Source organism: Mobula hypostoma, chromosome 2 (genome assembly GCF_963921235.1).
Source record: "Mobula hypostoma chromosome 2, sMobHyp1.1, whole genome shotgun sequence".
Classification (NCBI taxonomy): Eukaryota; Metazoa; Chordata; class Chondrichthyes; order Myliobatiformes; family Myliobatidae; genus Mobula; species Mobula hypostoma.
In genome coordinates this window covers 149,900,037-149,927,548 of record NC_086098.1, presented here as the reverse complement: position 1 = coordinate 149,927,548, position 27,512 = coordinate 149,900,037, and the positions used below count along the sequence as shown (strand labels likewise).

Sequence of the window (27,512 nt, the reverse complement as noted above, 5' to 3'; positions counted from 1 at the left end):
TTCTTTGAAGCAAAGGAGGATGAGCAGTGACTTGATAGAGGTGTACAACATGATCGAGTGACAGCCAGAGACCTTTTCCCAGGATGGAAAAATGGCTAATACAAGGGGGCATAACTTGGAGCAACGTACAGGGGGGTTGTGAGAGTTAGTGCTTTTACACAAAGAGTGGTGAATATGGGGAATGCACTGCCGGGGTGATGAAAAGGCGGGTACATGAGTTACATTTAGATAGACACATGGATGAAAGAAAATGGAGGCCTATGTGGGAGGGAAGGGTTAGGCTGACTTTGGAGTAGGAAATAGAACATTACAACACACCACAGGCTCTTCGGCCCATGATGTTGTGCTGACCTTTTAACCCACTCTAAGATCAATCTAACTGTTCCCTCCCACATAGCTTTCTTTTCTATAATCCGTTTACCTACCTGAGATTTTCTTAAATATCCCTAATGTTTCTGTCCCTACCATCAGCCCTGGCAGCGTGTTCCTTGCACCCACCACTCTCTGTGTAAATTAACTTATCTCTAGCATCCCCCTTTTACTTTCCTCCAGTCATCTTAAAATTATGCCCCCACATATTAGGCATTTCCACCATGGGAAAAAAGTCTCTGACTATCCAGTTGATCTATGCCTCTTATCATCTTATACACCTCTATCAAGTCACCTCTGACCCTTACATGCTCCAAAGAGAAAAGCTGAATTTTTCTCAACTTGTCCTCATTAAACATGCTCTTTAATCCAGGCCCCATCCTGGTAAATCTCCTCTGCAACCTCCCTGAAGCTCCCTGAAGCTTCCACAGCCTTTCTAGAATGATGTGACCAGAAATGAACACGATGTTCCAAGTGTTGTCTAACAAGAGTTTTATAGAGCTGCAACATTATCCCACGGCTCTTGAACTCAGTCCCCTGGCTAATGAAGGCCAACACACCATATGCCTTCTTAACAACCCTCTAAGCTACCCACTAACCCAATTCTCCACCACCACTACTTCATCATCTACTTTCAGTCACCTCCTGTGCCTAGTGTCACTTTATAGACATACAATCTATGTATATAAGCTATCTCGCGTGTTTATATTTATTGTGGTTTTTATTATTATTGTTTTCTTTACTTTATTGTATTTGTTTTATGCTGCATCAGATCTGCCTAACGATTATTTTGTTCTGCTTTACACTTGGGTACCTGAAATGACATTAAACACTCTTGAATCTTGAATCCTGACTCTATTAACTTATACAACAACTTTGAAGGATCTCTGAACGTGATCTCAGAGATCCCCCACACTGTTAAGATTCCTGCCATTAATCCTGTGTTCTGCCTTCAAATTCAACCATCCAAAATGAATCACTTTACACGTTGAAAGTTTTACAGAGAGACTATAGAAATGGGTCCTCAGCCCACTGAGAACCACTGATTCTATAGAGATCCCATTTTCTTTTTACTCTCTCCATATTCTCATCAACTTGTCCTAGCTTCTGACACCTCAACTACCCACCAGGAGCATGTTACTATACTGTAGCCAATTCAAATCTCTGGGATGAGCCAGGAAACTGGATCAGCTGGAGGAAACCCACAAAGTCCGAGGGGGACCGTACAAACTCCATGCAGAGAGCACCTGGGCTGGGGGTTGGCACTGAGAAGCATGGGCTCTACTCACTGTGCTGCTGTCCCTCCTACACGATGATTGCTGCTTTGCACTCTGTACCTCTGTGCAAATGTGCTATTCATTCCTTCCAATTCACAATGACAATATAATGCCAATTGGTAAGTTTATAATTATAAGAGTACTAATGGATAAATCTTTGCATTTTGTATCCCAGTTTAAAGCAGGGAATTGATGAATTAATAAAGATCTCTGAAATGATTGTTTCTGTAGTTATCTATGATTGGCACTTTATTAGGTACACCTGTACATTAGCTCATTAATGCAAATATCTAATCAGCCAATTATGTGTCAGTAACTCAATGCATAAAAGCATGCAGACGTGGACAAGAGTTTCAGGTGTTGTTCAGACCAAATTTCAGAATGGATAAGAAATGTGATCGAAGTGACTTTAACTGTGGAATGATTGTTGGTGCCAGATGGTCAGAAACTGCTGATCTGGGGTTTTCATGCACAACAGTCTCTATAGTTTACAGAGAATAGTGCAGAAAACATCCGGTGTGTGGCAGTTCTGTGGGCAAAAATGCCTTGTTAATGAGAAAGGTCAGAGGAGAATGGCCAGACTGGTTCAAGCTGACAGGAAGGCGACAGTAACTCAAGTAACCACACATTACAACAGTGGTGTGCAGAAGAGCAACTGTGAATGAACAACACGTCAAACCTTGAAGTGGATGGGCTACAGCAGCAGAAGACAACAAACGTGCACTCAGTGGCCACTTCATTAGGTACAGGAGGTCCATTATAAAGTGACCACTTATTGCGTAAGTTAGGTTACTGAACTTATCTGGATCAACTCATCTTTTTATTAAATATTGGTACTGGTATTGGTTTATTATTGTCACATGTACCAAGACATAGTGAAAAGCTTGTCTTCCATACTGTTTATGCAGGTCAGATTGTTACACAGTGCATTGAACTGGAATAAGGTAAAACAATAACAATACAGAATGATGTGTAAAAGTGAAAAATGCAGTGCTGGCAAATGATAAAGAACATGATTATAACGAGGTAGATTGTGAGCAGTTATGTCTATCTAAGTATTTATGTGTCATGTTCATGCAACATTATTATCACATTTTCTTGATGTACCGAATTGGAAATGTATAAAGATTAATTTTGGCAAATTCAGATTTTAAACACAAGAGATTCTACAAATGCTGGAAATCCGGAGAAACACACACAAAATGCTAGAGGGACTCAACAGGTCAGGCGGCATCTATGGAGGGGAATTAACAGTCAATGATGTAACTTGTGATTTTACCATTAGGATAGTTATGTACTACTGTCACTAACGAGCATTTTCTCCATTCAGGGACAGCATCAGTGGCCATGGCGGGCATATTGGCAGCTCTCCGCATCACGAAGAACAAGCTGTCAGAACACAAGTTCTTGTTTCAAGGAGCTGGTGAGGTTAGTGTACAAACACCAATCACTGAGTTAACTGATGATAGCTTCAATGAATTAATTAGTCACATATTATTTCTGATATTTATGACTGCCTTCAGTGAGGATGTACAGGAGCCTGAAGAAACACACACAACATTTTAGGAACAGTTTCTTCCCCTTCGCCATCAGATTTCTGAATGGTCCATAAGCACCACATTGCTACTTTACTCTCTTTTTGCACTACGTATTCTGATGCATGTATTGTTGTAACTTACATTAATTTTTATGCACTGTACTGCTGCTGAAAAGCAACTAATTACATGACTTAAGTCAGTGATAATAAACCTGATTCTAATTCCAGACACAGTGCTTATATATATGTACTCTACTGGAGCCCAATCTCCACATTCACCAAAGTTTACAAAACAATCATTCTTACACTTGTGCAAAACAAAGGTCCTCCCACCAACTTGCCGCTGTTACTATTCCACCCAATAACAATGAAGGTCCAAAGTAAACACCAAGTAAACACTGGCCACTCTCTGTATCATGGGAGCTGCCCGTCAATTGAGATCAAGATCAAGACTGAAGACTGTTTATTGTCATTCTTCATTACACAAGTCAAGAGAATGAAAAGATTATTTCGTCTAGGTAGCCTCCAACCTGATGACATGAACATTGATTTCTCCAACTTCCGGTAACTCATTCCCCACCCCCTTCCCTCTTTTTCATTTCCCACTCTGGTCTCTTTCCTCTTCCCCTGACCTACCTATCACCTCTCCGTGGTGCCCCTTCTCCTTCCCTTTCTCCCATGATCCACTCTCCTCTTCTATTAGATTCCTTCTTCTCCAGCCCTTGGCCTTTTCCACCAATCACCTCCCAACTTCTTTCACCACCCTCCTCTCCCACTCATCTGGCTTCACCTATCACCTTCTAGCTGGTACTCCTTCCGCTCCCCCCACCCTCTTATTCTGGCATCTTGCCCATTCCTTTCCAGTCCTGATGAAGGGCCTTGGTCTGAAACGTCAACTGTTTATTCCTCTCCATAGACACCTCCTGACCTGCTGAGCTCCTCCAGCAATTTGTGCATTGCTCTGGATTTCCAGAATCTGCAGAATCTCTTGTGTTTGTGAAAATGAAATAATTGTTACTCTGGATCTGACTCAGCATAAAAAAACACAATAAGATAAAGAACATTATAGAAGCACACAATAAATATAAATACATAAGATAGCTTATATACATAGATTGATTTTATACTTTATTGTCGCCAAACAATTGGTGCTAGAACGTACAATCGTCACAGTGATATTTGATTCTGTGCTTCACACTCCCTGGATTACAAATATTAAAGATATTAAAAATAGTTAAAATTAGTAAATATTAAAATTTAAATTATAAATCATAAATAGAAAATAGAAAAATGGGAAGTAAGGTAGTGGAAAAAAACCAAGAGGCAGGTCCGGATATTTGGAGGGTACGGCCCAGATCTGGGTCAGGATCCGTTCAGCAGTCTTATCACAGTTGGAAAGAAACTGTTCCCAAATCTGTTCCCAAATTTTATGTCCATAAAGTGACACAGGAGTGTCTGTACATAAGGTGACTGACAGGAAATGATAAAGTGGTGGTGGTTGGGGGTGTGGAGGGGTAGGTTAGTGGGTAGAGGTGTTGATCAGCCTTACCACTTGGAGAAAGTACCTGTTTTTGAGTCTGGAGGCCCTGGCCTCCTGCCTGATGGGAGTGGGAGAAACAGTCCATGAGCAGGGTGGATGGGATCCTTCATGATGTTACTGGCTCTTTTCCAGCACCTTTCTGTATATATGGTGGGTAGCCTGGTTGCCAATAATGCATTGCACAGTATTGGCTACCGGTTGTAGAGCCTTCCTGTCCACCCCAGAGCAGTTTCCATGCCACGCAGTGATGCAGCATGAAGGCTAAAGCACAACCGTTTTAATTACATAGGTTGCCTTCTATGTAAAGGTGAGAGTTATTTATTTAATTGATTTTTATTTATTTAGAGATACAGCATAGAACAGACCCTTCTGGGCCAATAAGCTGCACTGCCCAGCAACCCATCTATTTAGCACAATTTTCAATGACCGATTAACCTACTAACCAGTCTGTCTTTAGACTGTGGGAGGAAACCGGAGCACCCGGAGGAAATCCACAGGTTTACGGGGAGAACATAGAGACTCAGAGCCAGAATCAGAATCAGGTTTATTATCACTGGCATGTGTGGTGAAATTTGTTAACTTAGCAGCAGCAGTTCAATGCTGTACATAATATAGAAGAAAAAAGTAAAAATAAATAAATAAATGAATCAATTACAGTATATGTATATTGAATAGATTAAAAATTGTACAAAACCAGAAATAATATATATTTAAAAAATGAGGTAGTGTTCATGGGTTCAATGTCTGTTTTTGAATGAGATGGCAGAGGGGATGAATTGTTCTGAATTGCTGAGAGTCCCTACATATGGTTCTGGAATTGAACTTTGAATTCCAAAACGCCCTGAGTTGTAATAGCGCCACGCTAACTGCTGCAACACCATGGCACCCCAAATGTTATGTTATAAAATTGTATGATTTCTTATCAAAGTTCAAGGTTCATCTATTATGAAGGTATGTATACTATATACAACTTTGAGGTTCATCTCCTTTCAGGCAGCCACAAAACAAAGAAACACAATAGAACCCATTTAAAAAGAAGACTGTCGAACTCCTAATGGGCAGAAAAATAAACAAGTCTTGCAAACAGTAAAAGTAAACAAGTAACATTCAGAACTGAAGTTCACGAAAGTGAGTCCACAGCCGTGAAGCCAGTCACAGTGATCCAAGAGCGGTTTATTGCAGGCCACAGCCTCTGTTCAACACAGAAATGAGTGAACCTCGTGAGCCGTGAGCTGAACAGTGGCCCATCCCTTGCCTCTGGCCCCAACACCCTGACTCTTTTCTATCTGGCCCAGTGCTTAAATCAGCCAAACAGTGGGTTGTTCCTTGCTCTCAGACCCAACCCTGCCACTTTGATATGCTCTCTGGTCTGGGAACTTTGATTTGGCCTGTACCTGACCTTTCCAATCTGGCAAATTGGATTTGGTTTTGGTTTTCTTTTGCCAACCATCTCACGGCCTGTTTCCCGCAAATTCTGCAAAATGCAACAAATCGTGGCTGTGATACAAGTTACAACTGGATTGACACAGGTTTTCTCAATTTCCTGTGTGCCTGGCTTCCATTTGTATATCCCTAGCAAACAGCAAGTTTGATATGCTCGTAAACAATGCCCCAGAATACATAAACACAAGAGGTTCTGCAGATGCTGGAGATCTTGAGGAACACACAAAAAAAATTGCTGGAGGAACTCAGCAGGTCAGGCAGCATCTACGGAGAAGAATAAACAGTCAACTTTTTCAGCCGATATCCTTCATTAAAACACAGTACTCTATAACAGTGGTCCCCAACGTCCAGGCCGCGGACCGATACATTGCCGCGAAGCATGCAGGGGTGCAGCAGTGGCCGGAATGCACCCAGCACATCTTTAAGAAAAAAGCCAAAATAAACAAGCTAACTAATTAGGTGCCGCCCAGCACATAAATGTCGGTCCAGATCAGAGGTGATTGCCGATTGCGTTGCCTCTGATCTGGGCCGACATTTACGTGCCGGCAGCACCTAATTAATTAGCTTGTTTATTTCGGTTTTTTTCTTAAAGATGTGCTAGGTGCGTTCCGGCCACCGCTGCATCCTCTGCGGCAATATATCGGTCCGCGGCCCGGAGGTTGGGGACCACTGCTCTAAAACATTAATAAATTGGGTTTCAAAACTATTGCCATATTAGTGAAACTCCTTCCATTTACTAACACCCATGGCCTTCCCAGGATTGTTCACTCAACTTCCCCCAGGTTACTCAGTTTAGACAGTCTGCTTGAAGGTATACATCTGCCTTCTTGTATGGAGTGGCTACATTTGAAGTTTTCATGCATTGAAAGTGATTATGTAAAACTTGAGGCTTAAAGGTGAAATAAATCCTGAATTAAAGTGGTAATCCATAGAAACAAAATATATGACTTTATGATGATGTCTTTTTGTAAGCATCAGGAATATGCTTAGTTTATTAGAACATAGAACAGAGAACATTAGAGCGCGGTATAGTCCCTCTGCCCATGAGGTTGTATCCATCCAGGCTATGCTCTCTCCATCATCAAGGACTCCCACCATCAGGCCATGTTCTCTTCTTAACTGTGCCATTAGTAAGGATGTACAGGAGCCTCAGGGCCCACAGCACTAGGTTCAGGAATAGTTATTACCCCTCAGCCATCAGGCTTTTGAACTAGAGGGAATAACTTCACTCGCTCCATCACTGAATTGTTCCCCTAACCTATGGACTCACTTTCAAGGACTCTTCATCTCATGTTCTCAATATTTATTGCTTATTTATTATTATTATGATTTCTTCTTGTATTTTCACTGCTTGTTTTGCACATTGGTTGTTAGTCCGTCATGTTGTTTGCGCTTTTTTCCATTAATTTTATTGCATTTCTTTGTATTCACTACAAATGCCTGAAAGAAAATGAATCTCAGGGTTGTTTACAGTGACATATATGTACTTTGATAATAAATTTACTTTGCACTTTGAGCAGTAAAGATGAATCACAGGAAATTGAGCAAATCTTTTCTCCTACATAACATTCCATTTTTTTAAATCAATATTAAAGTCTGCAATACAAATATTGATAGAATTATTAGCCTTGAAAATCATGGTATCCCTATTTAATTAATATAAATCCATCAAATGTTGCTGGTGTCTGATAAAAATGCAAATATCCACATTCCTGGATCTCCAATTTCAGCAGTTCCATAATCTTTCTTTTTCAATCTTTTTATTAGTTTCATAATAAGAAACAACATACCATAATATTGATACAAAGTTATTGGGAATACATTGTTGTAGTTAACATAGTTAAATATAAGCCCAGTTGACACATGAGTGTTAAATCTCCCAATCATACAGGATACAGATGAACGATATAAAACAAAAAAAATCTAAAAAAAAAAGCATCAGGAGTATGCTTAGTTTATTAGAACATAGAACGGAGAACATTAGAGCGCAGTACAGTCCCTATGCCCACGAGGTTGTGTCCCATCCAGGCTATGCTCTCTCCATCATCAAGGGCTCCCACCATCAGGCCATGTTCTCTTCTTACCTCTGCCATTAGTAAGGATGTACAGGAGCCTCAGGGCCCACACCACCAGGTTCAGGAATAATTATTACCCCTCAGCCATCAGGCTTCTTTTTAGCAGTTCCATGATCTTAGGGTGTAACATTTCTCCCTGGAAAACTGGCAAGAATCAGGGAATTGCCTTATGTTGCTCCTGGACATCAGCCCCTGATAGTCTGGGGAGGAGAGTTGTTCTTTTTATTTTATTTATTTAGGGATACAGCACAGTAACAGGCCCTTCCGGCCCAGTGAGCCTGCTCCATCCAATTACACCCATGTGACCAGTTAACCTAGTAATCCGTACGTCTTTGGAATGTGGGCGGAAGCTGGAGTACCCGGAGGAAACCCACGTGGTCACGGGGAGAAAGTGCAAACTGCTTACAGACAGTAGTGGGAATTGAACCTGGGTTTCTCGTGCTGTAGTAATGTTATGCTACCATGTTGCACCAATTATTGCAGTAATTTGGCACTTATTTCCTCAGTAAAGATAGCATTTTCATTGTTCATTTTAATAATGGATGGACCCAAAATAATCTAAACATTTCAGAAACCCCGAATCAGATTCCGGTTTAATATCATTGACAAATATCATGAAATGTGTTCTTTTCTGTCAGCATTACAGTGCAATACATAAAGAGTACTATAAGTTACAACAGATAAATAAATAGTGTAAATGGGTAGTGTTTATGGGCTCAGAGACTATTCATAATCTGATGGCGGAGGGAAAGAAGTTGTTCCTAAAACATTGAGTGTGTATCTTCAGGCTCCTGTCCCTCTTCCCTGATGGCGGTAATGAAAAGATGGCATGGCCTGGATGATGAAGGTCCTTAATGATGGATGCTGCCTCCTTGAAGCTATGGTCAATGGTGTGTAGGATTCTGCCCATGATGGGGCTGGCTGTGCTACATCCCTCTGTCATATTTATCATGAATGTATGCATTACTGCCTTATATTTTGCCGAAGGAAGCTGGTTTCACTCTGGTGGGCTTTCTTTTTCTGTCCCCTACTTTAGGCTGCCCTGGGAATAGCAAATCTTCTTGTGCTGGCCATGGAGAAGGAAGGGATTACTCAACAACAAGCTGTGTCAAAAATCTGGATGGTTGACTCTAAAGGCCTCATTGTTCAGGTAAATGTGAAACATTCAAGCAGGTAATTTGGGTATGAGAAGCACAGGTATTGTGTCTGATGTCGGGGGGGGGGGGTTATGCCTCATACACAGTCATAAATTACATAGAACATGCACTCCGTGGCCACTTTATCCGGAACACCCATTCGTTAATGCAAATATCTCATCAGCCAGTCATGCGGCAGCAACTCAATGCATAAAAGCATGCAGACACGGTCAAGAGATTCAGTTGTTGTTCAGACCAAACATCAGAATGGGGAAGAAATGTGATTGAAGTGACTTTGACTGTGGAATGATTGTTGGTGCCAGTTTGAGTATATGAGAAACTGCTGATCTCTTGGGATTTTCACACACAACCATCACTAGGTTTACAGAGAATAGGGTAAAAAACAGAAAACATGAACTGAGTGGCAGTTCTGTGGGCAAGAACACCTCATTAATGAGAGAGGTCTGAGGAGAATGGCCAGACTGGTTCAAGCTGACAGGAAGGCGACAGTAACAGAGATAAGCACACATCACAACAGTGGTGTCCAGAAGAGCATCTCTGAATGCACAACGCTTCAAACCTTGAAATGGATCATCTACAGCAGCAGAAGACCTCACAGGATTACACTCCTGTACCTAATAAAGTGGCCACTCAGTGGTAGAAGATAGAACTGTACCTGTGAGTGAATGGGAGGGAGGAATGGAATTGGTCTTTTCTGTTGTTTTTGTGTCTCATTATGTCCTGTGTTGGTCTACCGAGCATTGTGGGCACGCTACTGTATGTTGACACCGGAATGTGTGGCGGCCCTTGTGGGCGGCCACCAGCACACCCTTGGACTCTGATGGTCGTTGACACAAACAGTGCATTTTACTGTATGTTTCAATTTTTCAATGTACAGTACTGTGCAAAATTCACAGTTTGGAGAAGGGAGAGGGGAGGAAGTGAGAAGCACCAGAGAGACATTCTGAAATGATTAATAAACCATTATTTGGAATCAAATGACCTTGCTTGGTGTCTCAAAGCTGGGTGTGTCTGCACCTGCACCACAGTCTCCCCGGCACACCTGTCCTACACCCCACCTGCAGTGCTACACCCTCGCCATTCCCAACATTCTTTGCTCCTGCCAGATTTACAAGCTTGCCCTCCGCTCCATGTTGACAAGTGCAGTACTGTGCATGTGACAAATAATTACTTGCTAAACGTTCTTCATGCTTTGGTGCTATTGCATGCAATGCATCCATTGGCAAAATTAAAGATATCTGTAGAGTATAGAAAACAGTTGTTGTGTGAAGGAGATCCAGCCTCTAGGACACGATGTGTTATTAAATTCTGGTTGAAGATTTCAGGGTGATAAAACTGTGCTTGATATTTGAACAGTAAGACAGATGTGAGGAAATCTTTTCACCTTGGACACAAGAGATTCTGCAGATGCTGTAAATCCAGAGCAACACACACAATATGCTGGAGGAACTCAGCAGGTCTGGCAGCATCTATGCAGAGGAATAACCAGCCGATGGTTTGGGCCATGACCCTTCATCAGAAATGGAAAGAAAGGGGGGAAATGTGCCAGAAAAAGAAGGTGGGGGAGCGGAAAGAGGACCAGCTGAAAGGTGATAGGTGAAGTCAGGTGGGGGTACTCCAGTACTTTGTGTGTGTTTTGCATCTTGGAAATGCAATCCAGATGGATTATTCAAAAGTCCTTCGAAGTAGATCAGACTCAGAATCATGGGAATGGGGTTAGGCTTATCAGCGGCTCTGGCTTTTCTGCCGCTTAATTTAGTCGTGGTGATTTGCATCTAAGAATCAGAATCAGGTTTAACATTATTGGCATATGTCAGAAAATTTGTTGCTTTGTGGCAGCAGTACTTTGCAATTCACAATAATAATACTATAAATTACAATAAAACCATAAGGTACAGGAGTAGAATTAGGCCATTTAGCCCATTGAGTCTGCTCTGCCATTTCATCATGGCTGATCCATTTTCCCTCTTAACCCTAATCTCCTATCTTCTCCCATATCCTTTCATGCCTGATTAATCAAGAATCTATCAACCTCTGCCTTAAATATACCCAATGACATGACCTCCACCACCACCTTTGGCAATGCATTCCACAAATTCACCACTCTCTGTCTAAGGAATTCATCCTCACCTCCATGCTAAAATGATGCCCCTCTATTCTGAGGCTGTGCCCTCTGGCTTAGACTCCCTCACCATAGAAAACATCCTCTCCATATCCACTCTATCGAGGCCTTTCACCATTCGATAGGTTTCAATGAAGTCACCCCTCATTCTTCTGAATTCCAGTGAATAGAGGCCCAAGGCAATCAAATACTTCTCATGTGACAAGCCTTTCAATCCGAGTATTGTTTTTGTGAACTTCCTTTGAATGCTCTCCATTGTCAGCACATCCTTTCTTAAATAAGGGGTCCAATACAGCTTACAATACTCTGAATGAGTCTTTACCAGTGCTTTACAAAGCCTCAATGTTATATTCTTGCTTTTTTATTCTAGTCCTCTTGAAATGAATGTAAACACCACTTTTGACTTCTTCACAAGAAGGCATACAGAGCATTGGTCTTCATCAACCATGGGATTGAGTTTGAGAGCCGAGAGCTAATGTTACAGCTATATAGGACCCTGGTCAGACCCCACTTGGAGCAAGGTGCTCAGTTTTGGTCACCTCACCACAGGAAGGATGTGGAAACTATAGAAAGGGTGCAGAGGAGATTTACAAGGATGTTGCCTGGATTGAGGAGCATGCCTTATGAGAATTGGTTAAGTGAACTTGGCCTTTTCTCCTTGGAGCAACGGAGGATAAGGTGACCTGATAGAGGTGTATAAGATGATGAGAGGCATTGATCATGTGAATAGTCAGAGGCTTCTTCCCAAGGCTGAAATGGCTATCACGAGAGGGCACAGTTTTAAGATGCTTGGAAGTAGGTACAGAGGAGATGTCAGGGATAAGTTTTTTACGTAGAGGGGGTGAGTGCGTGGAATGGGCTGCCAGCGATGGTGGTGGAGGCAGATATGATAGGGTCTTTTAAGAGACTCCTGGATAGGTACATGGAGCTCAGAAAACTAAAGGACTATGGGTAACCCCTAGGTAATTTCTAAAGTAAGTACATGTTCAGCACAGCATGGTAGGCCGAAGGGCCTGTATTGTACTGTAGTTTTTTTGTGTTTCTATGTTTCTACAACCAACTCAACCTATAAAATAACCTTTAGGGAATCCTGCACAAGGACTCCCAAGTCCCTTTGCACCTCAGATTTCTGAATTTTTTCTCCCTTTAGAAAATGTTAACCCTTTGATTTCTTCTACCAAAGTGCAGGGCCATCCATCTCCTGACACTGCATTTTACCTGCCACTTCTTTGCCCACTCACTTAATCTGTCTAACTCATTCTGTAGCCTCTCTACTTCCTCAGAACCACCTGCCTCTCCATCTAACTTCCTATCATCTGCAAACTTTGCAGCAAAAGCCATCAATACCGTCATTCGAGTCATTGACATATAACATTAAAAGATGGGTGAATCAGGTTGGTCAAGGAAGTCTTGAGGAGGACTTCATAGAATGCATCCATGATGGCTTTCTTGAGCAGCATGTTAGTGAACCTACAAGGGAAAATGCCATCTTAGATCTAGTCCTGTGCAATGAGACAGGTAAGATTAACGATCTTGCAGTCAGGGATCCTCTTGGAAAGAGTGATCATAGTATGATTGAATTTCGCCTACAGGTGGAGGAGGAAATAGTTAGATTTAAAACTAGTGTAGCTTGAACTAGCTTGAACAAGGGAGACTACAACAGGATGAGGGAGGAGTGGGCTAATGTGGATTGGGAGCACAGGCTATTTGGTAGGACAGTTGAGGAACAGTGGAATACCTTCAAAGAGATTTTTCACAGTGCTCACCAAAAGTATATTCCAGTCAAAAGTAAGGACAGTAAGTGTGGGGAGAGCTAGCCTTGGATAACTAAGGAAATAAAAGATAGTATCAAATTAAAAGCTCCTGTGTACAAAGTCGCAAAGAGTAGTGGGAGACTGGAGGATTGGGAAAACTTTAAAAAGCAACAAAGAACAACTAAACAAGAAATAAGGAAAGGGAGGATAGAGTATGAAAGTAAATTAGCACAAAATATAAAAACAAATAGCAAAAGTTTTTATAAATATATAAAGCGGAAGAGGGTGGCTAAAGTCAACGTAGGTCCCTTGGAAGACGAAAAGGGGAAATTGATATTGGTTGATAAGGAAGTGGCTGAGTCATTGAACAACTATTTTGTGTCGGACTTCGCAGTGGAGGACATGTCTAATATGCCAAAGAAGGATGTTATGGACAAAATGGGAGCTGAGGACTTCGATAAAATCACTGTCACTGAAAAGATAGTGATGAGCAAACTAGAGGGCCTGAAGGTAGATAGGTCCCCTAGTCCTGATGGAATGCATCCCAGGGTGCTGAGGGAATTGGCGGAGGTTATATTAGGCGCGTTGGTAATCATTTACCAAAACTCTGTAGATTCTGGTTAGGTTCCAGCTGACTGGAAGACAACAAATGTCATGCCACTTTTTAAAAAAAGATGTAGGCAAAAGACGGGAAACTATAGGCCAGTTAGCTTAACATCTGTAGTTGGGAAAATGCTTGAAGCTGTCATTAAGGAAGAAATAGTTAAATATTTAGAAAGGAGAGGTTCCGTTAGGCAGACGCAGTATGGATTCAGAAAGGGCAGGTCCTATTTGACAAATTTACTGGAGTTCTTTGGGGACATAATGAGTGCAGTGGATAGAGGAGAACAGGTGGATGTCATATACTTGGATTTCCAGAAGGCATTCGATAAGGTGCCGCACAAGAGACTTATAAATAAGATACAGTTGCATGGAGTTGGATGAAGTGTATTGGCATGGATAGTGGATTGATTATCCAATAGAAGGCAGAGAGTTGGTATAAATGGGTGTTTCTCTGGTGGTGAGTGGGGTGCCGCAGGGGTTGGTGCTGGGCCCACAGCTGTTTACCATTTACATTGATGATTTGGAAGAGGGGACTGCGTGTAGCATAGCAAAATTTGCTGATGACACTAAACTGAGTGGAAAAGCAAATTGTACAGAGGATGTGGAGAGTCTGCAGAGGGATATAAATAGGTTAAGTGAGTGGGCCAAGGTCTGGCAGATGGAATACAATGTTGATAAATGCGAGATCATCCACTTTGGAAGGAATAATAGAAGAGCAGATTATTATTTAAATGGTGAAAGGTTGCAGCATGCTGTTGTGCAGAGGGACTTGGGAGTGCTTGTTCATTAATTACAAAAAGTTGGTCTGCGGGTGCAATGGGTTATTAAGAAGGCAAACAGAATGTTGGCCTTCATTGGTAGAGGGATTGAATTCAAGAGCAGGGAGGCCATGCTGCAACTATACAGGGTACTGGTGAGGCTGCACCTGGAGTACTGTGTGCAGATCTGGTCTCCATACTTGAGGAAGGATATACTGGCTTTGGAGGTAGTGCAGAGGAGGTTCACCAGGTTGATTCCACCTATGAGGACAGATTGAGTCGCCCGGGTCTATACTCTCTGGAATTCAGAAGAATGAGAGGGGATCTTATAGAAACATACAAAATGTTTAAAGGGATAGATAAGATAGAAGTAGGAAAGTTGTGTCCATTGGTAGGTGAGGCTAGAACTAGGGGATATTGCCTCAAGATTCAGGGGAGAAGATTTAGGATGGAGATGAGGAGAAATTGTTTTTCCCAGAGAGTGGTGAATCTGTGGAATTCTCTGCCCAGGGAAGCAGTTGGGGCTTCTTCACTAAATATATTTAAGATATAGTTAGATAGATTTTTACATAGTATGGGAATTAAGGGTTATGAGGAAAAGACAGGTAGATGGAGCTGAGTTTATGGACAGATCAGCCATGATCTTATTGAATGGCGGGGCAGGCTTAATGGGCCGGATGGCCCACTCCTGCTCCTTTTTCTTATGTTCTTATGTTCCAACATTGATCCCTGAGGAACGATACTAGTCACTGATAGCCAAACAGAAAAGGTGCCCTTTATTCCTACTCTTTGTCTCCTGCCAATTAACCAATGTTTCATCTACAGTATGCTAGTATCTCTGTGGTAATACCATGGGCTCTGAACTTGTTAAATGACTTCATGTGTGGCACCCTGTCAAAAGCCTTCTGAAAATCTAAGTACACAGCATCCACCAATTCTCCTTTGTCTATCCGGCTTGTTATTTCTTCAAAGAATTCCAACGAATTTGTCAGGCAAGATTTTCCCTTGAGAAACCATGCTGACTACAGCCTATTTTATCATGTGCCTCCAAGTACCCCAAAACCACATCCTTAACAAATGACTCCAACATCTTCAGAACCACTGAGGTTAGACCAACTGGCCTATAATTTCCTTTCTTCTGCCTCCCTCCCTTCTTGAAGAGTCGAGTGACATTTCTCTGGAAACCTGCCTGAATCAATTGATTTTTGAAAGATCATTACTGATGCCTCCACAATCTCTTTAGCCACCTGTTTCAGAGTCATGGCATGTAGACCATCTGGTCCAGGTCATTTATCTACCTTCAGCCATTTCTGCTTCCCAAGCACTTTCTCCCTAGTAGTGTTAAATTCTTCCAGTTCAGCCTTCGGACACTCTCGAACTTCCGGCATACTGCTAGTGTCTTCCACAGTGAAGACTGATGCAAAATACTTATTCAGTTCATCTACCATTTCCTTGACCCCCATTACTACCTCTCCAGAAGCATCTTCCAGCCACTCTCACCTCTCTTTTACATTTCATGTATCTGAAGAATCTTTTGGTATCCTCTTTAATATTGGCTAGCTTACATTTATCTTTCATCTTTTCCTCCTTAATTACCTTTTTAGTTGCCTTCTGTTGGTTTTTAAAAAACTATATATAAAAAAATTAAATTAAATCAGTAATACAAAAAGAGAGGGAAAAATAGTGAGCTAGTGTTCATGGGTTCATTATCCATTCAGAAATCTGATGCCAGAGGGGAAGAAGCTGTCCCTGAAACATTGACTGTGTGTCTTCAGGCTCCTGTACCTCTTTCTTGATGGTGCCAATGAGAAAAGGGCATGTCCTGGGTGATGGGGATGAAGGGTCCTTAATGATGGATGCTGGCTTTTTGAGGTATCGCCTTTTGAAGGTGTCCTGGATACTGGGAAGGCTAGTGCCCATGATGGCTGTGTTTACAACTTTCTGCACCTATTTTTGATCCTATGCAGTGGCCCCTCTGTACCAGATGGTGCAGCGACTAGTTAGAATGCTCTCCATGATACATCTCCAGTAATTTGTGAGTGCCTTTGTTTACATACCAATTCTACACAAACTTCTAATGAAGTATAGCCACTGTCATGCCTTCTTTGTAACTACATCAATATGTTGGGCCTAGGGTAGATCCTCGGAGATATTGATGCCCGGGTACTTGAAACTGCTCAATCTTTCCACTTCTGACACCTCGATGAAGACTGGTGTGTGTTCTCTTAACTTCCTAAAGTTCACAATCGATTCCTTGGTCTCACTGACGTTGAGTGTAAGGTTGTCGCTGCGACACCTCTCAACCAGGTGATCTTCCTCGCTCTCGTGCACCTCCTCATCACCATCTGAAATTCTGCCAACAATAGTTGTGTTGTTGGCAAATTTATGCATAGGTATTGCACTTATATCTTAATTTCATCAAGCTGACTCTGATTCTGATCTTGGGTTGAAGGAGGGTGCTAATTATTTGCATTGAATTTAATCTGCCAGAGTAGTGGTCACCAACCAGTCGATCACGATCGGCCGTTCAATCTTTGAGACTTTCCCAGTAAATCCCCCCCAAAAATTAAAAAATATATATACACAAATACATTATGCCTGATAAACCTTTTGATGCAAAAGCAAATTTTACCCCTGGAGTGCATATGTGAGTCATTTTTAACCCACACTTAGTTGCTGTCCCTGGTTATTGTGTTTCTCTTTTTCCACTGCCCAGCATCATGCGTCACATGTGTGCTGACATCATGTGATTATTGCCGCTGTCTGTCAAATTTCCATGGAGCATGGGAGAGCTTTGTTTATCGTAAACGTAAATGAACAAAGGGGCAAACTGTCCAATGGAGAAAGAAAACAACACGTATGGGTAAAAATGACTCACTTATGCATTCATGACTTAACTGAAATTTGATCAACTTCAATTGGTTTTGACTCTATTATGCTGCTATTTATATTACGTCAATTATGCAAAAGTTTGATCAGTTGTACTGCTCTTTCTTTTTTAAAAATTTTTTGCCTTTGATAGCGTGAATTCATGTTTAGCATTTCGGATCGTGTACTAGTAATTAGCATTAATTTTATTTTTTACTGAAAAGTTAGCACCTCTCTCTCTTTTGCTTTAGCTGTTGTATTTGTTTCAGCATAGCATGTGCTGCATCAAAGTGACCAATTAGATTAGATAAGGGTATAGACTGTCGCAGACTTCAATTTATGGCACTTGCTGGTGATATCCTGCAAGGTAGCTAGCTAGCATGGCGGAGGCTCCATGAAAGAAGGCAAAAACGTACAAATTCCATCCAGAATGGGAAGAGGAATTTCTGTTTGCCTTGGTGAAAGACAAGTGTGTATGTATGTTACGCCACCAAACACAAGCACTGACTAGAAGAGGGAATCTGGAGTGGCACCACAACACCAACCACCAGGAATTTAAAGACACCTTTCCCCCAAAGAGCGCAATTCGTGCCTGGAAAGTTGAGGAGCTGAAATCGGGGTTGATGGCCCAGCAATCGTTTTTCACAACACGTGCTGCTCAAAATAAGGCCGCTATTGAAGCATCATTTGATTAAACACAAGAAGCCTTTTACAGATGGCGATTTATTCAAGGAAGCAATGGCCATTACCGCAGAGACTGTTTTTAATTACTTTAAAAACAAAAATGACATCAAAACTGCAATATGTGATATACGGCTTGGCCCTGCAACGGTGACAAGGAGGGTGGAATCACTGTCAGAGGACATGGATGACAAGTGTTAAAGGACTTGTCACTCTGAATATTTTTCACTACAGTTCGATGAATCCCTGGATGTAATGCAAACAGCTCAGCTTGTTGTATTTGTCAGAATGGCTTTCCAGGATTTTACAACAAAGGAGGACTTCCTCACTCTTTTGCAATTAAAGGAGAGAACGAGAGGTGAGGATATTTACAATGAGTTTAAAAATATGTCTGTGAAAAAGACATCCCTATTCATAAACTGGTGGCAATTACTACTGATGGGTCCCCAGCAATGCACGGTGTGCGTGTTGGTTTTATAGCACTGTGCTATAATGACCCTGATTTTCCTGACTTCCTGAATTATCACTGAGTGATTCATCAGCAGGCCTTGGCTGGGAAGGTCGTGGACTTTTCTCATGTAATGACACTGATGGTCAAACTGATAAACTTGATTCGAGCAAAAGCGCTTCAGCACCGCTTATTCAAGGCATTATTGGATGAGCTGGATGCCGCTTACGGAGATATACTTCTTCATGCTGATGTTCGGTGGTTGAATCGCGGCAAAGTGCTACAACGTTTTGTTGACTTGTTGCCTGAGATAAAGACTTTTCTGTCGACAAGAAACGAGGAGCACGAGGAACTGTCAGATGATGCGTGGCTACTGGATTTAGGGTTTCTGACAGATATAACGGCTACACAACGAGCTCATGGGAAAAGACCGACACCTGCCCCGCATGATAAGTGCAGTAAATGCATTTAAGGCCAAGTTCGGTATTTGGATTTCAAATTTAAAGAACGGGAGGCTGATACACTTTCCCAACTTGGAGAAAATGTTACAGGCTATCAAGGAAAAAAATGCTTTTCGCCCTGAGCAGCACTGTGCTTACCTAGACAAACTAGCAATAGAGTTTGATTGGCGTTTTGGGGAGTTAAATGTCATGAAAGATATTGCTGCATTTATTTCAAACCCATTTCTGCCGATCGATATAGAACAGATAGCAGCCAAATTGCAGCAAGTATTTGGTGTGGCAAGTGATATTGAAATAGAAATAATTGATTTGCAAAATGACATCGAGCTTAAAGCAAGATCAAGGGACGGTGACTTTTGGGGACTTGTCAGCAGGGAGAAGTTTCCTCATCTTACCACATGTGCACTAAAAGTTAGTGCCTACTTCGGGTCAATGTATCTGTGTGAAATTACATTTTCACAGATGAAAATTATTAAATCTAAGAACAGGAGCTGTCTTACTGACAGACTGTCTCAGATTGGCTCTGTAGTTATGAGCCAAATTTCAGGGAACTAGCAGAAAGTATTCAGCCCCAGTCATTACACTGAGTGCAACAGTCAATTTTTATTCATTTATTTTTTGTTTTGAAATAAAATTAAATAATGAAACAGAATTAAAGGTATGAAGTATTGTAATATTCTTAAAGAAAGACAGCTATGGCCTGTTTGATATGCTAGTTACAGTGTTTTCCTGGTTGAATTAATTTGAAAGTTTGACAAAAGCATTTTATTTAATTCAAATACAATTAGCCCGAATAAAAGGCCTCAAGTTGGAAGCACAATCTGAGCTGTGTTTTCTCTAAACGATTTAGTAGGTTGATTTTGCCTTTCACTAAGGCTGAGGTAGGGGATCTTGGCTTAAAAAGGTTGGCGTCCACTATGCTAGAGTTTGCCTCCACCTTTGATCTGTTAGAGATCTTTTGGAATTTCTTGGCTAGGAGCCCATTGCAGTATTCTATCTCATACAGAGCAGGAGGAGGTTATCAGCAGCTCTGGGAAGCTGCCAGTTATTTTCACTCCATAACTTTTCCTTCAGAGACTTGCTAATATTCTCTTTATTGGCCCAATCCCCTTTTGAAATTTCCCACTAAATTGCTTCCATCAAGAGGCATAATAGACTGCAGGAATCCCGAGCAAAAATAACTGCTGGAGGAATTCTGTGACTCAGAATCAGCTTTACTATTACTGCCATTTGTCATTTTGCGGCAGCAGTACATTGCAATACAAAATAACAAATAAAAATATAAATTACAATAAGAAATATATATGAAACCCCACTGGTTTCCTTGGCTGTGTAACTCTAGGGAATACACACTCCGGTCCCGCCAAACCCGTGAGACTGAGACGGCACTCTCATCCCAAACCCCGGTCTGTGTGGATGCTACCCTGTTACAACACAGTACCAAGAAATAACAGACAGCACACTGCATACAATTAAAGGAATTATATTCATGAATCTTAACTAAAGGGTTAGTAAAGAAAAGAAAGAAAAAAACAAAAGGGGCCCATTATAATTAAACAGTCAAATGTGCCCAAGTTGGAGCTCAACTCTTCCCAAAATTCATATACACCGATCCACAGTCTATCTTGGCACCTGGCTCCATCGAATCACGGTCCCCCACTGGGTTGAATCAACCATAGAAACCATAGAAACTACAGCACAGAAACAGGCCCTTTGGCCCTTCTTGGCTGTGCTGAACCATTTTCTGCCTAGTCCCACTGACCTGCACACAGACCATATCCCTCCATACACCTCCCATCCATGTATCTGTCCAATTTATTCTTAAATGTTAAAAAAGAACCCGCATTTACCACCTCGTCTGGCGGCTCATTCCAGACTCCCACCACTCTCTGTGTGAAGAAGCCCCTCCTAATGTTCCTTTTAAATTTTTCCCCCCTCACCCTTAACCCATGTCCTCTGGTTTTTTTCTCCCCTTGCCTCAGTGGAAAAAGCCTGCTTGCATTCACTCTATCTATACCCATCATAATTTTATATACCTCTATCAAATCTCCCCTCATTCTTCTACGCTCCAGGGAATAAAGTCCTAACCTATTCAACCTTTCTCTGTAACTGAGTTTCTCAAGTCCCGGCAACATCCTTGTAAACCTTCTCTGCACTCTTTCAACCTTATTTATATCCTTCCTGTAATTTGGTGACCAAAATTGAACACAATACTCCAGATTCGGCCTCACCAGTGCCTTATACAACCTCATCATAACATTCCAGCTCTTATACTCAATACTTTGATTAATAAAGGCCAATGTACCAAAAGCTCTCTTTACAACCCTATCTACCTGTGACGACACTTTTAGGGAATTTTGTATCTGTATTCCCAGATCCCTCTGTTCCACTGCACTCCTCAGTGCCTTACCATTAACCCTGTATGTTCTACGTTGGTTTGTCCTTCCAACGTGCAATACCTCACACTTGTCAGTATTAAACTCCATCTGCCATTTTTCAGCCCATTTTTCCAGCTGGTCCAAGTCCCTCTGCAGGCTCTGAAAACCTTCCTCACTGTCTACTACACCTCCAATCTTTGTATCATCAGCAAACTTGCTGATCCAACTTACCACATTATCATCCAGATCATTGATATAGATGACAAATAACAATGGACCCAGCACTGATCCCTGTGGCACACCACTAGTCACAGGCCTCCACTCAGAGAAGTAATTCTCTACCACCACTCTCTGGCTTCTTTCATCGAGCCAATGTCTAATCCAATTTACCACCTCTCCATGTATACCTAGCGACTGAATTTTCCTAACTAACCTCCCATGCGGGACCTTGTCAAAGGCCTTACTGAAGTCCATGTAGACAATATTCACTGCCTTCCCTTCATCCACTTTCCTAGTAACCTCCTCGAAAAACTCCAACAGATTGGTCAAACATGACCTACCACGCACAAAGCCATGTTGACTCTCCCTAGTAAGCCCCTGTCTATCCAAATGCTTGTAGATTCTGTCTCTTAGTACTCCCTCCAATAACTTACCTACTACTGACGTTAAACTCACCGGCCTATAATTTCCAGGATTACTTTTCGATCCTTTTTTAAACAACGGAACAACATGAGCCACTCTCCAATGCTCCGGCACTTCACCCGTAGACAGCGACATTTTAAATATTTCTGCCAGGGCCCCCGCAATCCTACGACTAGTTCTCTTCAGCATCTTCTCTCTTCATCTCCCGCTGAACCAAGGACCCAGCTCACATTCCAAAGCACCCATTATCTCTGACCATAACCCAAACACTGCTTCTACAGAAAGACCATTATGTTAGTGAAATCTTTCCCAGGGTGTTACATACATGAAGAGTACTGTGCTATATATCTGCACAGTGCCTATAAAAAGTATTCACCTCCCCCCCAGAAGTTTTCATGTTTTATTGTTTTACAATATTGAATCACAGTGGTTTTAATTTGGCTTTTTTGACACTGATCAACAAAAGAGAGTCAAAGTGAAAACAAATTTCTACAAATTAGTCTAAATGTATTAAAATTACTAAACACAAAATAATTGATACTCACCCCCTTTAAGTCAGTATTTAGTAGATCCATTTTTGGCAGCAATTATAGCCCTGAGTCTGTGTGGGTAGGTCTCTATCAGCTTTGCACATCTGGACACTGTAAATTTTCCTCATTCTTCTTTACAAAACTGCTCAAGCTCTGTCAGATTCCATGGGGGTCATGAGTAAACAGCCCTTTTCAAGTCCACCCACAATTCTCAATTGGACTAAGGTCTGGATGCTGAGTTGGTCACTTCAGGACAGTAACATTGTTGATTTAAGCCCTGTGTGGGTTCAGCTTTATGCTTGGGGTCATTGTCTCGCTGGGAAACAAATCTGCTCCCAAGTTGTGGTTCTCAGATTTTCCTCCAGGATTTCCCTGAATTTTGCTGCATTCATTTTACCCTCTGCCTTCTAGGGCCTGCTGCAGTGAAGCATCCCCAAATCATGATGCAGCCTCCACCATACTTCACCGCAGGGGTGGTGTGTTTTTGATGATGTGCGGTATTTGGCTTATGCCAAACAAAGCGTTTAGTCTGATGGCCAAAAAGCCCGATTTTGGTTTCATGAGACCATAGAACCTTTCTCCAGTTGACTTCAGAGTCTCCTACATGCCTTCTGGTAAACTCGAGCTGAGATTTCATGTGTTTTTTTTCAACAGTTGCTTTCTCTTCACTACTCTCCTATAAAGCTGAGACTGGTGAAGCACCTGGGCAACAGTTGTTGAATGTGCAGTCTCTCTGATCTCGGCCACTGAAGCCTGTAACTCCTCCAGAGTTGTCATAGGTCTCTTGGTGGCCTCCCTCACCAGCCAGTTCTTGCATGGTTACTCAGTTTTTGAGGATGGTCTGCTATAGGCAGATTTACTGCTTTACCATATTCCTTCCATTTCTTCATTAACTTAACTGTACTCCAAGGGATATTCAGTGACTTGGAAATTTTCTTGTTTCTATCCCCTGACTTGTACTTTTCAATAACCATTTTGCGGAGTTGCTTGGAGCATTCTTTTGTCTTCCTGGTGTAGTTTTTGCCAGGATACTGACTCACCAGCAGTTGGACCTTCCAGATACAGGTGTATTTTTACTACAGTCAATTGAAACACCTTGACTGCACACAGTTCTCCAAAAACAGATCTCCATTTAACTAATTACATGACTTCTAAAACCAATTGGCTCCACCAGTGTTGATTTGGTGTGTCATATTAAGTGGGGGGGGGGCGCGCATGGCCAAGTGGTTAAGGCGTTGGTCTAGTGATCTGAAGGTCGCTAGTTCGAGCCTCAGCTGAGGCAGCGTGTTGTGTCCTTGAGCAAGGCACTTAACCACACATTGCTCTGTGACGACACTAGTGCCAAGCTGTATCAGCCCTAGTGCCCTTCCCTTGGACAACATCGGTGGCGTGGGGAGGGGAGACTTGCAGCATGGGTAACTGCCAGTCTTCCATACCACCTTGCCCAGGCCTGAACCCTGGAAAACTTTCCAAGGCGCAAATCCATGGTCTCACGAGACTAACAGATGCCTATTATTAAGGGAGGCTGAATACTTAAGCAATCAATTATTTTGTGTTTTATATTTGTAATTAATTTAGATCACTTTGACATAAGAGTCTTCTTCTTTTGATCAGTGTCATTTTATATACCTTGTATAAAGATATTTACCGTACATATACAGCTAGGGTGGCTTAGGCTTTTGCACAGTACTGTAGTAATTTTATGTATTCCACTGTACCGATAGCTGAAAAAAGAACAAATCTCATGATATATGTAAGTGATAATAAACCCAATTCTGATATGGGTGTCGATTGTGGACTGAGTGTGAGAAGGGGGCAGGGACAGAGGGAAGAGGGGAAGGAAGAGGGAGCACCAGAAAGACATTCTGTAATGATCAATAAATCAATTGTTTGGAGTCAAATAACCTTGCCTGGTGTCCCAGGGCTGGATGTGCCTGCACTGGGAGTGGGAGTGTACATGGGTTCATTGTCCATTCAGAAATCTGTTAGGGGAGGGAAGAAAGGGGGTTATGGGAATAGGGTTAACCTTATTCAAATCAGGATCAGCCTTGTTCTAATGTAAGCAGTGAAGATAAAAGTTCAGCTTTATTTGTCATGAACGTGGAAGCATGCAGTGAACTGTGTTGTTTGGGCCAATGATCAACACAGTCTGAGGTTGTGTAGCAGGCGACCTGCAAGTGTCGGCGTGCTTCCGGCGCCAGCATTCGCGCTCACAAGTCACTGACCTTAACCTGTACGTCTTTGGAATGTAGGAGGAAACCAGAGCACCTGGAGGAAACCCACACGGCCGTGGGGAGAACTCCTTACAGGCAGTAGCGGGGATTGAACCCCTATCTTACAGACGGCAGTGTGAAGCGTTACACTAACCGCGGGGCTACCATGCTGCTATTACAGGAGTAGGAGGAAGCAATCTGGCCCATTGTGAGTGATGCTGAGAGGATGCAGGGTGACTTGGATAGGTTGGGTGAGTGGGCAAATTCATGGCAGATGCAATTTAATGTGGATAAATGTGAGGTTATCCACTTTGGTGGCAAAAATAGGAAAACAGATTATTATCTGAATGGCGGCCGATTAGGAAAAGGGGAGGTGCAACGAGACCTGGGTGTCATTATACACCAGTCATTGAAAGTGGGCATGCAGGTACAGCAGGCGGTGAAAAAGGCGAATGGTATGCTGGCATTTATAGCGAGAGGATTCGAGTACAGGAGCAGGGAGGTACTGCTGCAGTTGTACAAGGCCTTGGTGAGACCACACCTGGAGTATTGTGTGCAGTTTTGGTCCCCTAATCTGAGGAAAGACATCCTTGCCATAGAGAGAGTACAAAGAAGGTTCACCAGATTGATTCCTGGGATGGCGGGACTTTCATATGAAGAAAGACTGGATGAATTGGGCTTGTACTCGTTGGAATTTAGAAGATTGAGGGGGGATCTGATTGAAACGTATAAGATACTAAAGGGATTGGACAGGCTAGATGCAGGAAGATTGTTCCCGATGTTGGGGAAGTCCAGAACGAGGGGTCACAGTTTGAGGATAGAGGGGAAGCCTTTTAGGACCGAGATTAGGAAAAACTTCTTCACACAGAGAGTGGTGAATCTGTGGAATTCTCTGCCACAGGAAACAGTTGAGGCCAGTTCATTGGCTATATTTAAGAGGGAGTTAGATATGGCCCTTGTGGCTAAAGGGATCAGGGGGTATGGAGGGAAGGCTGGGGCGGGGTTCTGAGTTGGATGATCAGCCATGATCATAATAAATGGCGGTGCAGGCTTGAAGGGCCGAATGACCTACTCCTGCACCTATTTTCTATGTTTCTATGTTTCTATGTTAACGTTATTCTTGGTTCCACTTACCACCCTGCCTCCCTTATCCCTAACTCCCCTCTCGTCTGCTCTGGTCTTGTGAACATACTCTGTCAGTCTCCACAGCTCTCTGGAGCAGAGAATTCCAGACACTCAGGACACTTAAAGAGAAGAAATTCCCTTCATCCGATGGCACCATAAATGGACAATTTCTTACTCTGAATTATGCCCTCTTGTTCCAGAGTTCCTCATGAAGGCAGCTGTCAACACTCCCTTCTCTCTAAAGCTACAAGTTTCAATAGGACTCCTTGTGCTTCTAAACTCCTTTTACAATTGTAGCAAGTCTTTTACTTTTATATTCCATTGCCTTTGCAGTGAAAGCCAACATCCTTTTCACTTTCCTAATTACTTGTTGTGTTCATAACCAAGTCACTCGTATCCCTCTGCACAACACATACAAAACGCCGGAGGAACTAATCTACTCAGGCAGCACCTTTGAGGGGAATAAACTGTCAAAGTTTTGGGTGAGACACTTCATCAGGACTGGAGAGGAAGGGGGCAGAAGCCAGTATAAGGAGGTGGAGGAAAGGGAAGGAGTTCAAGCTTGGAAGGTGATAGGTGAGACCAGGTGAGGGGGTTGAAGTGAGAAGTAGGGAGGTGATAGGTGGAAGAGGTAAAGAGCTGATGAAGAAGGAATTTGATAGGCGAGGAGAGTGGACCATGGGAGAAAGAGAAGGGGCACCAGAGAGAACAGGAGAGGAGAAGAGAACAGGTAAGAGGGGAACCAGGATGGAGACATTCAGCATTCCCGCTCCATTTAAGCATTATGATTCCAAAGTGGATGACACCACTGTTTCCCGGAAGACCTGTGTTCCCTCCAGGCAACTTGTTTTCTGGCTATCTTATGTTGTCACCAAGTCTGGCTGCAATATGCTCAGTGCCTCTATGTCTTACGGTCCCAGTAGACAGGATATCAAAGGTTACGGGGAGAAGGCAAGAGAATGGAGTTGAGAAGCCATGATGGAATGGCAGAACAGACTTGATGGGCCAAATGGCTGATTCTGCTCCATTGTCTTCTAGCAATTATTAAATGATAGTCAAGATCAAGCATCAACTTTATTCACCATATACAATTACATGTAATAGGAACTTGTGGTGTGTTGGCGTAACATGTAACACAAAACAACATTCAGCAATGATAAATTATATGAAAAATAAAATTAGTTATGGAATAAAATGTGCATAAATGCATAAATTCCAGCATGTATTTCCAATGTAAACAACATTATAAAAAGCAGTATTAAGTGCTTCCAGTGCAGTGACTGAGGTAATAGACGGGAGGGGTGAAGGCCAGGGAAAACTAGAATAGATGATCCCACTGTAGTTATGGTGTAGATCCCTATGCACCTCACTTGTTACAGTTTGCCAACGTGGAAATTATCTCTTCATTCTAACTTTAACCGACCTTCTTGCCAACGTAATATAGATATAGTGACCATTTTATTAGGTATCTCCTGTACCTAATAAAATGGCCTCTGAGTGTGCGTTCATGGTTTTCTGCTGCTGTAACCCA

General features: G+C 42.2%; 1 protein-coding gene across 1 annotated transcript in view; it reads left to right on the top strand.

Annotated features, from left to right (window-relative positions):
• me1 (malic enzyme 1, NADP(+)-dependent, cytosolic) overlaps positions 1–27,512 on the top strand; it is a 481,492-nt gene that overhangs the window by 391,381 nt on the left and 62,599 nt on the right. Inside the window, exons 8-9 of the mRNA XM_063040862.1 lie at positions 2,977–3,074; positions 9,278–9,391. Of these exons, the coding sequence (XP_062896932.1) occupies positions 2,977–3,074; positions 9,278–9,391 (212 nt within the window). The remainder of the gene's footprint in view (positions 1–2,976; positions 3,075–9,277; positions 9,392–27,512) is intronic.